We start from the raw sequence: 16,797 nt of genomic DNA on the forward strand, positions 1-16,797 counted from the left end.
GGAAGTGAGGACTGCTAACACTCAAACCAAACTTCTCTGGTGTTTCTTCAACCTGACAATCTCACCCTCTGGGACGACGCACGCTCTGACCTGCCTTATGTGCTCTGTCTTGTATTTGGGGGTCTGGACCTTTGCTGTTTTCTGTTAATGTGCTTTGATAAGTGATGTTCAAAGGAAGGACGGGATCCTTTTGCTAACCTGATGTGATTAATGGACCTCAGAGCCACACAGAGAGGAAGCAGCAAAGGAGATGATGATGCGCCCGGCAGCTCAGCAGTACGTAGTGACCAGGCCGCTGTACTCGGAGGAGTCCTTCGCTCAGGACCATGAAAAGATCTACAGGCACCGCAAAACTATGCTGGACCACATCAAGCAATATTTCACGTAAGCAACATGTCAGACTGTTTGCTGTGTTTTCTGTTTGGTTCCTGTGATCACTGGATGCAAACCTACGTTCCAAACGACGACTCTGCAAAGGTTTGATGAACTGTGGTGATTCAGCAGCAGCTGCTCTCATTTCCATCAACAAAGGTTCAAGCTTGTTTGGCTCAGTTTACACAGGTTACGTTTATAGTGATTAAGGTCTGACGAGACACTTTACCTGATACAAAAACATTATGTGTTATGTAAGACAAGTATTAAGTTTAATTTTGAGATTGAATTCAATTCAAATGTATTTGTATAGCACAGCAACAACAGTCGCCTCAAGGCGCTTCATCTCTATTAGATTAAAGTCAACATTTTGAGATTAAACATGAAATAGTATTTTGAGGGAAACGGTGGGAATGTGGAGACTCGCAGCTCCTCTAACATCTACAAAATGTCTTGTGAAAGAACTTGATCAGCTGTCTTATCGTGTCTTGTGTTACAACATGCATCTTCTTTATTGCACGAGGGTGTAACCACCGCTATCATCGGTCCACTGTCACCTGTTTCGTTTTCTTCCAAGTTTGTGTGTTTTTCCCTTCCGAGCTTTTTCCTGCGCCATCACCACACAGTGTTCATGTGCTAACAGAGACGTGCGATTTCACTCTCAGTGATACTGTCTACAGTATACATTTTGCCGAGGGTGGAGGGCAGCTTGTCTTGAAACAACCACATTTCACCATTTTATCTCAAAATAGATTTTCATCTTTAAACTCGAAATGATCACTAATCTTTTTTCTCAATGTGGCCCTAATCCTGCTGTTTGCTGTGTTTGTCTATCTTTATATTAATGGTGCTTTAATGCTTTGATACTCAGCGTGACGTTAGACTACACAGGTACACAATATCAATTTTACTGTAGTTTCAAGTCTGAACATTTTTGAAAAATCCAGATTCTTATTATTTTGACCCTACACGCACACGCACAGGCAGCGTTAGTCCAGTTTCATCACCGACACCGGATTGGCTAATCGAGCCTCTTACCGCAGCCGGGCCCTCCCCTCTGTGCGCACACACGAGAGGCGAGAAAGTTGAGCAGAAAAGCAAAGAGAGAAAAACTAAGTAAAAATAGATAAAGCAGAATGTGTGAGATTACCGGACATGTCAGCTGTCGGTGCTGCTGCACCAGCAACACGCAGCCCTCGCAGCCTCTGGTTGACAGCACGAGTTTTAAACAGAGTTACATCCGTACATGATGCATCCATGACAGTCTCTCTCTCCCTTTATATAGAAATACATTATGTGTTTATTGGGTGATCACGTCGGGCCAGTCGGACCAAATATGTCACGGTCGATGTTTTTGTCCCAGTCCAGCCGCGACGCAGATCAGCACTCGTCTGACATTAAGATTGTCACTGATGTCTAAAACGTTAAAAATGAGATGTAGCGGGTGTTTTGGTGAAACGCTGGCAGGCCTGTGCTTTCTACAGGATAATGTGGGTGTAACTATGTGGATGGATTTATCTTAAGACAGCGCAGATCTAAATAAAAATAATGTGTTCACTTTATATAGTTATTAGTATTTCTGTGATATTAACTAATTCAAAAGTCGTAATTGGGCAGGGTGGAGCTCATTGAAGACGTTTCTCCTGCTGTGCAGAATATATTTTTCATATCTTTAAAAAGAACAAACAAACGCAGGACTTAAACTGATCGATGTTTGTACACTTTAATCAGTTTAAATAATCTTGTGAAGCATAAATGTAAAAAGTGGTTACTCTGGTTTTGGTTCATTATCGTTTCAGATGTGACGCGAAACGAGCCAAGAGCACGGCTCTGTCTCTTCTCCCAGTCATCGGCTGGATGAAAGCGTACCGATTCAAAGAATGGCTGCTGGGTGACATCGTGTCCGGTGTCAGCACTGGACTGGTGGCTGTGCTGCAAGGTGAGTATCACAGAAAGTTACAGCCTCTGAACTCTGTGAAGTAATGATAACAATAATGACTGTGCAGCTTGGGCCCTATCTGACTAACTGTGATAACCTGTGATAACAGACAGCTGTGAGAACCTCTGCGCTCTTATCTGAGCTGTTTAAACGATAGTGAGTGTGCTTAACAGCAGCTTGGAAATGAGGAAATAACCATTTCATCGCTTGATGATTTTGCTCATTTTAATGGAGACACAATATCATCTAAAACATTCAGAAAAAGGAAAACATTAAATTTATAGATCAATTTGCATGTTGGTGCAGCCCTTTGAAACCTTTAGCAGCTTTCTTTTAATTGGCTGCTCCTCAGCAGCAGGTGAGTGGAGGTGACATCGTAACAGTATAGATGTAAAAAGAAATTAGGAGGACGGGTTCTTTAACCTTTGTGTACTTTACTTACTTATTGAGAGCCCAGAGATTTACTCAACTGGTGTTTCTGTCTTGCAGGGCTGGCCTACTGTTTGTTGGCCTCTCTGCCACCCTGGTATGGGCTCTTCTCCGCCTTCTTCCCTGTTATCATCTACTTTTTCCTCGGCACCTCCAGACACATCTCAGTGGGTAAGGCCATCGTCCATTTCTATGTAGCTGCTCTCTAAATGTTAGAGTGTAAGTATATCTGCCATCCTCCTGTCTCCCCGAAGGTCCGTTTCCAGTGCTCTGTCTGATGATTGGCTCGGCGGTCACCAGGCTGGTCCCAGACGAGGGGCCGGCGTTCAACATCACGGGGTTTGAAGGCCTGACCAGAGACGAGCAGAGAGTGCTGGTGGCCTCTTCTGTCACCTTCCTTGCCGGCATCATGCAGGTGAATCGGCTCGCCACAGCCAATAAGTTGCTCTAGTCGACACTGAGTCACCTTGTCAACAAGCATGCTTTCTGAGGATCAAACACAAACCTGTAGGATCTCAAACATACGTTTGTGATGTGGAAACAACAAAAAGCTTTGTGTCCTTGACAGAAAACAGATGTTGTGTTTCGTCCTTCTTAATAAGGCTCCTTGAGAGCCGTTCATCACAACTTCATTTGTGAGCTCTGGCTTTCAAAGGAGCACACTTCGCTCCATCTTTCCATCAAAAAATACTATTGAGCAGCAAATGTAGCATAATAGTGTTAGCATGAAAACACTGACGGACTGAAAAGTAATTTGACATTTTAAAAGTCATGAGAATATTGACTGTACTCTCACATTTATCCGTTTAAGGCGAAGGTTAGCTGGACGCACCAAGAAGGCTGTGCTCTTTTTTTGGAATAGGTGAAACAAACCTAAATCCCAGTCAGTGAGCATGAGGTCATAGATGGACTTACTACGTTTGGGTTTGTTAGCTTTGGACTGAGGTGGGATAAGATGAGCTCCATACAAGAGCAGTTATTACCTGCAGCGAGAGTCACAGAGCAATGAGGATATATGATCATGTCATATTTGACCTAGAATCTCACTCTTACATTTCACGTCCGCCTTTCTTTCAAGTCTTTAGAGAAAGTGATGGCAGGAACAATAAGCAGCCCAGTTACAGTAGTTAGAAAGTAGTTATGTAATAAACTCAAGTTATTCATGTTACTCCTGCGCAACAATTGTGTAATCAAAGACAGGATCTGTCATGCTACACAAAATCAGATTTTTCACTGCACTACAAACTACAGTTATAAATGAAAAATACAGCATTATTCTCTTGAAAGCAAACTGCCCAGAGAGTGAGCAGGCAGAGGCTCGCACTCCCTCGCTGTTTCCTGCTGTGTGCTCTGACAGCTGTGCTTTAGGGAAAGTTATATGTAAAGTATGATGCTTAGTAGATCACTTCATCAATTATGTGATTTACAGAAAACTGGCAGTTGCTTTTATAACTGTTGAGAGGACTGCAGTTGACAATGTAAACATTCATTGGTCCCACGTGGACTCTTATCGGTACTTTAAGGGTATTTTTGTAATACTAATCACACAGAGAGGTACTTTTACTGTGTTTAGCTATTTATGTTACGGATGTGAAAACCAGATCATGACATATATGCTGCTGTCTGCTAATCAAAGCAGCACATTCAGATGAACAGCTGTTGTTAACCTTGATGTAGTCGTACACAGAGGGACGTCACAGGGTTTTCATTCCTAAAAGAAATTCAAAAAACCGTTTTTCTTTTTCTGGTAACTCGCAGTTTAATAATACACTATTTTGTTTATCATGTTGGGTTTTTCAGCCTCAATGACTGAATCTGTTTGTGACTCCTGTCTCTGGCAGCTTGCGATGGGCGTTCTGCAGGTGGGCTTCGTTGTCATGTACCTTTCCGACACACTTGTGTCAGGTTTCACCACAGCTGCTGCGATCCACATTCTGGTGTCGCAGCTCAAGTTTGTGTTGGGGCTGGAAGTTCCAGGGATCAGCGGGCCTCTGTCACTCATATATGTAAGTACAGGCCAGCTTGAAGCTTGCTCTGTTCATCCAACAGGTTGTTCATCTGCTGGTTTCATTCTTCAGACCTTGGAGATCATCTTTAACAAGATCACCTCCACCAATGTGTGTGATGTGGTGATCTCCATCGTGATCATGGTGGTGGTGTTCATCGTAAAGGAGATAAATGAGCGATTTAAATCCAAGCTGCCTGTGCCGATCCCCATAGAGGTCGTCATGGTGAGCAACACTGCACGACTCCTGACATTTTTGCATCTCTTTGAAGGCTTGTTGGTTCCACAAACAACAACACTGATATTTATTAGGCTGGTTTTGGCTCTTCACTGTAACGACTGCACTCAGCAGGTGAATAACACTCATTAAAGTGAGTAATGTTCATTTATGGGCCGGAAAAAGATTTCAGCGAGAGATACCGGTCACAGGTTGACACCTGCAGTTAATAAATGCTCTCTGACTTTTGTATTTAAAAGAGTAAATAGCTGTGAATAATCATTTGTCATTTCTTTCACAGACTGTTATTGCATGTGGAGTTTCATATGCATTCGACTTTAAGACAAGATATGGCATTGATGTTGTTGGTTATATACCAAAAGGGTAAGAATACATCAAGCTCACAGTGAAACCTGTCGATTGTTTTATCTTTGCTGGAAAAGAGTCAGAACATCAGCAGCAGGAGTTATCAATGACAAACTTCCCCTGTAATATTATACTGTGGTTTTAATATCCTGACACTGTGCATAACTCACAAGTACATAAGACGTTTATAAGGTGATAATAGCTAAAAGCTAACAGTTTGTTTTGGAGCCTGTAAAAGTGTGAAATCAGAAAGGCAGTCAAAGAGAGGTCAAACCACTTCCACAACATCATAGTTCTAAAATGCAACATGCAAACTTTACACGTGTTATGTCTCTTTCTGCTTTGGCCAAAGTTAAATATGTTTTTGATTTGAGGACCCAAACGCAGACTCGTGGAGGCGAGACAGAAACTCAACAGGTAGCTTTATTGCTGAACATCAGAAAATACAAAAATAACTAAACTTGTAATGGAACTAAACAGGCTTAAACACACAGCACAACGTCCAGAGAAGAGAAAACACACAGTGAACACAGCCGAGACAAGTCAGACATGAACACGAGAGAGAGACACAGAGGACAAAGACACAAGGGGAACCGAATAGTCCGAGAACTAAACAAGAACACTCAGAATAACTACGACCATGAATGACCCTGAACATCAGCCATAATACAAAATATTACCAGAATACAAGAAGGTCAAAATGCTGGGTCACAGTGACCCAGAACCATCAGCCTGTATTTTGAAACAGTAACATAATGTTACGCTTTAGCTAAGGGTTCTGGCTCTGAATTGTTCCTCTTATCACTTGTGGCTGATCCACCTGAGCGTGTCCATGTTTAGAGGCACAATGATCTGACAGACTTGTACCGTTTCAGGTACGAGGCGCCAGTCGCCCCAAACCCGCAGATCTTCCAAGAAACGGCAGTGGAAGCGTTTCCTATAGCCATCGTGGGTTTTGCTGTGGCCTTCTCTGTGGCCAAGGTTTATTCTATAAAACACGATTACACCATAGATGGAAACCAGGTGGGTAACAACTCAGCCACATGTAGGTTAACGTCGCGTCAGGACGTCAGTGTGATTTCTTATCTCTGTGACCCGGCTACAGGAGCTGATAGCCTTTGGAGTCAGCAACATCTTTGGAGCTTCCTTCAGGTCTTTTGCAGCGAGTACAGCTCTTTCTAGGAGTGCAGTTCAGGAGAGCACAGGAGGGAAAACTCAGGTAAACTAAGCTGATCCCGGATCTGTCCATGTCAGGCAGGGTTTTCTGTATTATTGTAGGGTCGACCTTACAGTACAAAGCACCGTGAGGTGACTGTTGTTGTGATTTGGTGCTGTATAAATAAAGCTGTATTGAATAATATTGAAACTGAAGTCCAGTTTCGTGACACAAACGTTTGAAGTATCTTTACAATGAAAATCTTTATAATGAAATCTTTGCTTTTTCACTACAATTCATTTGTTGAATCCCTGGAAAACATTTAAATATGACCAACTGCATGAGATCAGGTCACAGAATCTGTCATTCTCTTCTGTTTATACACGTTCATAGAGACTCTGTGATTAACTGCAAATGAATTGACAGCAGTTCCTGTGACACTGCGGCTCGTCGCTCTGACATACAGTCGCACAAATGCATTAAATTCACAGCGAGTGACCAATAGAAAGGCCAGCCAACAGTGACCTCTAGTGTTTAGAGGAGAAAGTGTATCAATCAACTGATCTGATAAAGTCCTTTTTAAATCAGCACAAACAGAATCTGATTTCCATCATGTTGGTTTTTCAATCCTCTGCCTCTTCTGTTGTTTCCAGGTAGCTGGTTTACTGTCAGCTGTCATAGTGATGATCGTCACATTGGCTATTGGATTCCTACTGGAGCCCCTACCAAAGGTATGTACCCCTCCCTGTGCCTCTGACATGCTGTCTATACTCTGAAAGCCGATCTCTGGCCCTCTGCTTTAACAGTCCGTGCTGGGCGCCGTGATCATCGTCAACCTGAAGGGCAGTCTGATGCAGTTCAGAGAGATCCCATATCTGTGGAGGAGGGACAAAGCCGACTGTGTAAGACCTCACAAACTTTCAGTACTCTTAAAGACCATGTTTATATGTTGTAAGAAAGGACACGTGGCCTCCTTGTTAGTAAACAACATGTTTCTTACCACAACAAGGTGGTGTGGCTGGCTAGCTGCATCGGTGCCTTCTTGCTGGGGCTGGATCTGGGACTGGCTGTCGGCCTCGGTGTGGAGCTGATCAGTGTCATCCTCAGGACTCAGTTGTGAGTATTTGGTGTACAATGTGATCATGTAACTGATTACTGTTGTTCTTTCATCACGCTATTGTCACGAGGTTCAAAGTGATGGCTTTTCTTCTGTCAGCTGTTAGATAAATGACCCCGACAGCGAGTACAAACACGTGACGCTGATTCTTGTAAATGATACAGTAGTTTACATCAAACCTGTCATCGTTGTATCATCATCATTGTGAGCGTGTTAGCATGTCATGTTTGCTTGTTTGCTTCAGTCCTCGCTGCAGTCTGCTGGCCAACATCAGGGGCACCGATATCTACAAAGACCGAAAGGACTACATCAGCGTGAGTTAGCGTGTGGCCCCTCAGGTGGCTTCAGTTTACCTTTCAAATATTTACACAGCTGTTGGGATATTATCTCAGGCATTTGGATTAGTTCTACAGGCCACAACAAAATGTATGGTTTTGTAATTATACAAATTAAAATAATGATCAAACTAGAGGTGAAAACCTGTGACCAAGTCTTTTAAGTAGGCTATTAAAGAATAAAATACAGAGGGTCATGATTTTATGATGAACACAGTGAGTCCTTCCTTACTCTGAATGAATGTTTATGTAAAGGACAAATGCACATTTGTAATGTGCAAAGGCTTTTATTAGAGGCTATGATGCACGTAGAGCAATCAGCTCACTTACAAAATGTACATACTCAGCAAGTTTCATGTGATTTCAAGATCTATAAGAGTCAGAGAAAGCAGTGGCGATTAAAGGTGCTGAGAGAGACTTTACCCTCATTTACACTGTATCTGTGAATGAGTGTTGTTTTTAAATATAACGTAAAGGATACGTAATAACTAAGCACTTGACTGTCTTGAAAATGACCAATACAAAAGCAGCGGTATTACTAATTACAACTAAAAAACAACAAACTTTTCACAGGAAGTGCTTATGCCTTATTATCTCATAGCCAGCCTGCTAGGAGACATTGCAGTTACATTCCCTCAGAGTGTGTCAGGGCCAGGCAGGCCGGCGTGTTTGCGGTGTGGAGCCAAAAGCAGGCACGGGAGAGAGAACGAGCTGTAACAAAAGGCGAGGCTTTTATTGAGGCTGATAGCCAAAACAGAAAACAAGGCAAAGCAAAACTAAACTCAATGAAACACCTGACCTGACGAGATAAACAGACGACCCGACAATGAACACAGAGAGACAGAGGACTTAAATACACAGAAGGGTAATGAGGGAAGTAGAAACACCTGGAAACACAGCTGAACGCCACAGGAAGACTAAACTAAACACACTGAACATGGAACACAAGACTAAATAAAACAGGAACAAGGAAAGGACGTACACCTGACAACACGGAGCACCAGGAGAACCTACATAGACAGTAATGACCCATAAAGGAAACACAAACCTGACTAAAAACTCAACCAAGAGAAACTAATAATCATACTAGAACTTAACACATCTCACAAGTAATACAAAATAAGTCAACTACACCCTTAACTTTAAAATGACACATGAGTTTAACATGAGTTTAACATAGGAAAGCAACCTCACCAAATAAACTCAAAGATGCTGGGACCCACCTGACCGAGTGCAGAGCGCCCCGATCGAAAAATCCATGAAGTCCCCCTTCATCTGCTCTTGCTCTTGAGTATTTCCAAGTTTGGATATTTATGTCCTCCAATAATGCAGAAGCAAGGTCTTTTTGTGGATGCTTTGATACTAAATGTACCTGACAGTTTACCAGCTGATTTTCAAATTGAGATTTGAACAACTAGTCATTGATTTTGATTTTGCAGTACTTTAAAACTCTTTGCAGATATACGAGCCAGAAGGAGTGAAGATCTTCAGGATCCCATCTCCAATCTTCTTTGCCAACATTGAGTTCTTCAGGAACAAGCTGGTGGAAGCTGTAAGTCACATCTGCCTTTAATGGAGCTGTTAAAGAATAAAAGCATCAGTTTGGATAATTTAGTTTTTAAAAAGCATCATATTCTTCACAGGACAATAAAATAGATGGAGTAAAATCTCATCTCTGATACTATCTCCTATGATTACTTGTGATAAATGACACACTTACTGTATGTCTTCCCAGGTCGGCTTTAACCCATTACGGGTGTTGAGAAAGAGAAATAAAGCAGTGAGGATGATACGGAAACTTCTGAAGAAGGGCAAGTTGCAGTGGACATCTGTGAGTATCTGAGCTTGGTTTGATAGTAACGGCACAAATGTTGCCTGTGTCGACACATTAACAAGGCAACGAAGCCTCATTTACTCATTTTTAATATTAACATTTGCTTCTTGCTCATCTCTTTCAACTCAATTTAGGTAAACACTGTAAATCTGCATGTTTAGAAATGTACAGAAAACAGCAGCTCTCATTTCTAGAAATATAGACACATTTATTAAACCCCCCAAAATATGACTATCCAGAGTTGGGACCAGGAAGCAGAGTTGCAGTCTTACACGCCTCTCTGCAGCTTCTCTCCTCCTGCTACCCCCCCAAAAATCCATCTCCATAGAGACTGTGTCAGCTTCCAAACAGACAAAAAACAAACTAAAAACCAGCAACAAAACGATTTAGAGCAGGAACACGGATTCTGCACAAAGACGTAAACACAAAGTGCGGAGCCAACGCATCCGAATCAGCGAGCTCACCCGACGGCACGGACACGGTCGGGGCTGAAAGCCGACAGCTCGCTGATTCTGAAGCGTCAGTGGGCGCTTTGTGTTTACGTCCTTTTTGCGCTGATTCTGAAGCTGCAGGTTTGAGCTCTTTCCAAACAATATTGAGCGAACCAGCAGCCAAAGACGATCCAAACTAGCTTCACATTTCGCTTCACATGAACATTGTCACGAATTTCCTCTGACTTTTGCTGTTTTGCTTCCACCACGATAAAAATCACACTTCATGTAGAGCTCTCTCTAAATCAATAATCAAAACCCACCCCTGCTTATTACCCAGCAGTCTACGGTGTCGGCCGCTGTTTTTGTTTTTAGTTTTTTTTTTTACTTACTTCTGACAAGAAAGCCTCATTTCTGCTGTTCAATACTGAACAAATTTAAACTTTTTGAAATTATGCAAAATTGCAAAATGCTGTGTCTCTAATCAAAGCTCAGTAACTTTGCTCTGCTTCACTTCGTTTTTGACTGCACAATATTTTTAAGGTCATCTGCTATAAAAACCCAGACCAGGAAAATCACCGTCACATTTTTCTGTGTTTTATCTTCAGCTACTTTGACACAAAGGCACCTGCTGTGATGCTCACACCTTTGATAAAGTCTCACAAGTGTCAGGTTTCTTTAATAGATATAAAAATATAGATATATGTACTGATAAGTGATCAGAATTATAATATTTCTGACTGTCTGAGGCAAAAATTTCCCCGATTCAAATCTAATCGTAATCAAATCGATTCTAGAAATCAGTGACGATACCCAGCCCTACAATACAGCATCCACATCTGAACCACAGAGTAAAACAGTGAAATGTGGATTATTAAATATTATGTCTCTCTCCTCCAAGTCTCTGTTAGTACATGACTTAATAATTGATCAACAAATCGTTTACTCTGCCTTACAGAAACCTGGTTGCAGCAGGATGATTATGTTAGTTTAAATGAATCAACACCCCCGAGTCATTCTAACTACCAGAAACCTCGAAGCACAGGCCGAGGGGGAGGTGTGGCAGCAATTTTTCACACCAGCCTATTAATCAACCAAAGACCCAGACAGACTTTTAATTCATTTGAAAGCCTGATACTTAGCCTCGTCCACCCCAGCTGTAAAACTCAGAAACCAGTCTTACTTGTTATCATCTACCTGACTCCGTGGTATAATTCCCAAACACGTAGCCTAAAGCAGATGACTCGTAATCTGGAGAGGAAATGGCGTGTCACAAATTTAGAGGATCATCATTTAGCCTGGAGAAATAGTTTGCTGCTTTATAAGAAAGCCCTCCGCAAAGCCAGAACATCTTACTATTCATCACTGATTGAAGAAAATAAGAACAACCCCAGGTTTCTCTTCAGCACTGTAGCCAGGCTGACAAACAGTCAGAGCTCTGTTGAGCCAACCATCCCTTTAACATTAACTAGTAATGACTTCATGAACTTCTTCACAAATAAAATTTTTATCATTAGAGAAAAAATTACCAGTAATCATCCCACAGATGTAATATTATCTACAGCTACTCTTAGTACCATTGATGTTAAGTTAGACTCTTTTTCTCTAATTGATCTTTCTGAGTTAACTTCAATAATTACTTCCTCCAAACCATCAACGTGTCTTTTAGACCCCATTCCTACAAAACTGCTCAAAGAAGTCCTGCCATTAATTAATTCTTCGATCTTAAATATGATCAACCTATCTCTAATGATCGGCTATGTACCACAGGCCTTCAAGCTGGCTGTAGTTAAACCTTTACTCAAAAAGCATCTCTAGACCCAGCAGTCTTAGCTAATTATAGGCCAATCTCCAACCTTCCTTTATATCAAACATCCTTGAAAGAGTAGTTGTCAAACAGCTAACAGATCATCTGCAGAGGTTTATTTGAAGAGTTTCAGTCAGGTTTCAGAGCTCATCACAGCACAGAAAAAGCTTTAGTGAAGGTTACAAATGATCTTCTTATGGCCTCTGACAGTGGACTCATCTCTGTGCTTGTCCTGCTAGACCTCAGTGCAGCGTTCGATACTGTCGACCATAATATCCTATTAGAGCGATTAGAACATGCTGTAGGTATTACAGGTACTGTGCTGCAGTGGTTTGTATCATATCTATCTAATAGACTCCAGTTTGTGCATGTAAATGGAGAGTCCTCTTCACACACTGAGGTATTAAAGGACTGTTGTATTGGCAGTGGTATGATATAAAATTGGTGGAGAAAAATGACAGTGTCATTTGTACAACAAACAGTACAAGGTCCAGCATCACTTATCTGAGACATGAGCGATTGCATGAATATGATACGAGGTAGAGCCTGGTGATAAAACAATAAAAATGAATATTGTGCAAAAACGTTCCTCGACTGTGATATAAAATATGTTCAATATAAAGTCAGTAAGCTCATTGCATCCATGTTTCGACGGACAACATGAAAGGCAACAACAATTATACTGAACCAATCGTGTGGTTGGAAGGAGCATAGGAGGAGGAGCTGACAGCAGCACATGCTCTTGCTACACACTATACGTAGGAGTGCGAACGAAAGATAAAACGACGACAAAAATTGTTAACGAAAACTCGACAAACAGCATTAACAAACGAAACAGCCCAGTGGACACAGCGTGTTTAATATTTATACGGCTTTGTAATGTGTGAGTTTGTCTCTGGTTTAAAGCGCGTCTACAACTTCGCTCGATCAGTCACAACATGAGAGTCTTGTGCGAGAGCAGAAAGGCTCATTATGGATTCATCATCTGGAATGTGTTCCCGTGTGGTGAAGTCTGACATAGAAAACATATTTCGCTGTTACAGATCGGCCTCCTGAATACCTCGTGTGGACCCATAAATGAATCAGAGGACGAGAGCAACATGGAAGAGCTGGACCAACCGACTGACTTCAAAGACTTTCCTGCCCGGATCGACTGGAACGCCGAGCTTCCGGCCAACATTGCGGTTCCCAGAGTTGAGATTCACAGCCTGGTCCTGGACTTTGCCGCCGTCTCCTTCTTAGACATCTCTGGACTGAAGGGACTCAGAGCAGTGCGTTTGTATTCATGCAGCAGTAGCAGATGTTTCGCTCTGGCTCTGTTTAATTCATTTCTCTTTGCAGCTGCTGAAAGAGCTGATCCGAGTTGAGGTTGAGGTCTACATTGTGGCCTGTGACCGTAAGTACTAGCGTATTGTCTGTATTAGTTTAGTAATCATGTTAGCCTACCATGCTAACCTAAACACCTGCCACATACTCAGCTGTATGTTTGTCTACCATATTTGGACCTTCTGCTGCAGCTTACATCCTGGAGAAACTCCATGATTGTAGCTTCTTTGATGATGAAGTTCAGTCTTCAATGTTCTACCTGACACTGCATGACGCCATGCTGCACATCCTGGAGAAACATCCGGAGCCTATTCCAAAAAAGTCTGATTATGAGAAGGTAAAGAAGAGCAACAAACACAATATTCAGGGAGTATTTGACATCTTACTGTTGGAAATATATGTACACAATACTATTACACACATGTAGGGTTTTTACAGCATAAAGCACCTTGAGGCGACTGTGCTGTGACCATAAATACATTTTAAAAAAGAAACTAAATTGAATCTGACGTTCTTTATGTTGTTTTACAGATAATGACAGGAGTCACTATTCATCATCTGCCCGGCAATTTGAGGAGCAGAGACAGAAATGTAGGTATCAGTCTCAAACTGTGCTTTTCAGTGTTTGTGGTTTTTGAGAAATAACTTTCATCTATTTTACTGGTTACAATACAGAAGCCAAAAGCAGAAAAATAAAATCCGATGATTTATTTCCAACTTCTGAAACGAAAAAACCCCCACAGAATTTTATTATTTCTTTAACTCATTCACTGCCAGCCATTGGCAGTGAATGAGTTAAACCCATTGACTCATTCACTGCAATTGACGGCTATAGACGTCAATGGCAGTGAATGAGTTAAACTTGGTCATTTAAAAAATATATATATAAAAACTCATTTCAGCAGCCTGATGACCAAGACAAGTCTTTGATTTAATAACTGATAAGCTTTCTAACACATGCAGTCCCATGAAAAAGAAAGTTTCCACAGGACTATACAACTACTGTGAAAAACTAAGTACGCCCCAAAACTAATACACAGCCCGAAATAATAGGGGTCCTCAATTTGATGCTGCAAGATAAAGAAGAAAAATCATGGAGGACAACGGTCATGTGATCTGTCAGTGGAAACACATGGGGAAACAGCTGACACCAATGAACATAATGACGTCACAGTGGAAGAGAAAAACTAAACACAATGAACACAGGAACACAAGACCTCTCCAAAATAAAACAGGAAACATAATGAGACACAGAGATGACAACATGAACTTGACAACACAAGACATGCAGACACGAAACACATGACGGGCAAGGGAGACATAACAGAGGGGTGAAGACACAAAGGGAATCTAATAACAAAGAACTAGAATGACAACCTAATGATAGAAATAAACTTCGAAAAATTAAAGGACTTAAACATAAAAATAAACTCAAAACACTGGGTCACAATGGCCCAGGACTGTGACAGGAAGTCGCTTTGATGACAGATGAGATTGACTGAACGTGACTGAACGTCAGCTCCTTCTTCTCCCACAGGCTTCACCCACACAAACAAAGTTATAACTTCAGAGTGACGATGATGAGGACGACCAAAGACGAGGAAGATGAACCTATCAACCGTGTGTGTGTGTGTGTGTGTGTGTGTGTGGCTTTTAATGCAATGCATGAAACTGCATTGATTCTATTGCTTTTTTATCGTATACATCATATAGATTTGTAGACAATTACTGTATAATTTATTTGACATGTTTATTTTCATTTTCATGATGGTGAGGATGAATGTCTTTGCAATGGTAACATTACTTTCAAGAGTTAAAACTGACTGAAATGCTGGAATAAATTTTTTACTCTCTAAATAATGCTGTTTGTTGCCTTTTTTAATCCATTAACTTTGTTACATGTTAACATCAAAAGATAACATGCATTAAAAGTGCAGTGGGCATGGTTATAAGTATCTTAACTGTTACTGTTAGCTTTACTGTTATCCAGAAATGATTAAAGCCACAGTATTGCTCTGGACAACATGCTACTTTTGTTACCATGACTACTGCATACTTTGCCTCAATAAACAAACTCTATAATTTAGCTGTAAATTCTTCATATTGTAACAAAACACATCACAGAAAATTCAATTATTTATATATATTGTCTCCAATTATTTCTATACTTTATCCTCTAAGGACTATCAAAGGTTCACGTTGGTCCTTTTAGCTGTTTCACGTTGTTGATGTTAAATTGAGTTCTAAAATAGGAAATGTAAGAAATATTTCTCTCATTCATCGTTTCTAGAATAACTGTGAAAAGTGAATTTCAGCACATGCAGCAAAGGTTTGTATGGGTGTGTCGCTGAATGAGCAAACATGTGAGAAATCCTCGTGCCTGTCATCCTGCAATAACTGCAGGTGAATAAAAATCTGTTTGTGTTAATGATTGATTTGAACAAAGATAAAACCAACAGAGTGATGAGACTGATCTCAGATTAGATACAGCAGACAAAGGTTGTTTGAAGAATCTGTTTTGTTTTTCATTTTGTGACTTTGAGTCTCACATCAAAGGTTCTTTTACATTATTTATTTTACAGTATTATGTAATGAAATCATAGCCGCCGTTTTCAATCTGATTATAATTTATGTATGCTCAAAATATTTTAATTATTCCGTTGTTTGACATTTCGAATGCATTTGTCCCAAATTAAAGATTCTGATGGCAAAAAAGACCAATAAAAATATCAGTTTTAAGTATTTGATATATAAAACTAAAATTTCATGGCAGTTATAAATGTTGAAATTTTGCACCATAAAACTTTTATGCAAACTATTGACAGTCAAGCAGTAATTGTTGTACGAACTGGCTGATTTGAGATGGAATAACCCATGAGAAAAATGTTCAACAAATCAAACAAAAAACAATTAAAATACCTTCCCACATTGAGACAAATCAGCACAGCTAATATCAGATGACATTAAAGTCGTGTAGTATAACAGAGTGTTAAGCTGAGTTGACAGGGGAGCACCTGGGAGTCTCTGTGACACAGACGCACTGAGGTATTGTAAAAAGGTATGAATCTTGTTTTTACTCAACATAATGGAAAGTGTTGTCAATCATAAAAAATGATAATGATAATAATGATGACTCATAAAAGATAATACAGACCGACTCGCTGACCTTCACCTCGCCGGTCTTTTCACAGTTTAACCAGAAAATCCTGGAATGGCTTCTTGCCACATCAAATAAAATCTCTAATTGTCCTGTTGTAATCTGGCACTAGATAAGACTTTTTAAAGTTATTGATCATACATAAGAGTCATAACAACAAGCAACAAGAAAATGTGCGTCAGCATAATAGAACTTACTTTGATAAAGGATGACATAAGCATCTACTAAACAATGTATGGACAATGAGACAGATGTAGGAGAAACCTACACATGCCTCTCAGCTATAGTCTAACCTCTGAGCAGATG

At 40.7% G+C, this 16,797-nt stretch overlaps 1 protein-coding gene across 2 annotated transcripts; it reads left to right on the forward strand.

Moving 5' to 3' along the window:
• Positions 1-222: 222 nt before the first annotated feature.
• Positions 223-15,366, forward strand: LOC309692626 (chloride anion exchanger-like). 2 transcript variants are annotated; one of them, XM_082511298.1, is made up of 20 exons: positions 223-384; positions 2,172-2,311; positions 2,801-2,911; positions 2,995-3,155; positions 4,582-4,746; positions 4,819-4,971; positions 5,264-5,346; positions 6,204-6,351; positions 6,434-6,547; positions 7,138-7,215; positions 7,291-7,386; positions 7,494-7,600; positions 7,846-7,915; positions 9,396-9,488; positions 9,672-9,767; positions 13,052-13,279; positions 13,350-13,404; positions 13,526-13,671; positions 13,866-13,925; positions 14,872-15,366. In XM_082511298.1, the coding sequence occupies exons 1-20, from the start codon at positions 251-253 to the stop codon at positions 14,896-14,898; spliced, it is 2,265 nt and encodes a 754-aa protein (XP_082367424.1). In that variant the 5' UTR covers positions 223-250; the 3' UTR covers positions 14,899-15,366. The 2 variants fall into 2 exon arrangements, with proteins under 2 accessions (XP_082367424.1, XP_082367423.1); XM_082511297.1 differs by lacking the exon at positions 14,872-15,366 and having other exon boundaries at positions 13,866-14,191.
• The last annotated feature ends 1,431 nt before the right edge of the window (positions 15,367-16,797 follow it).

The sequence above is a fragment of the Aulonocara stuartgranti genome, assembly GCF_965226115.1.
Source record: "Aulonocara stuartgranti genome assembly, chromosome: 17".
Classification (NCBI taxonomy): domain Eukaryota; kingdom Metazoa; phylum Chordata; class Actinopteri; order Cichliformes; family Cichlidae; genus Aulonocara; species Aulonocara stuartgranti.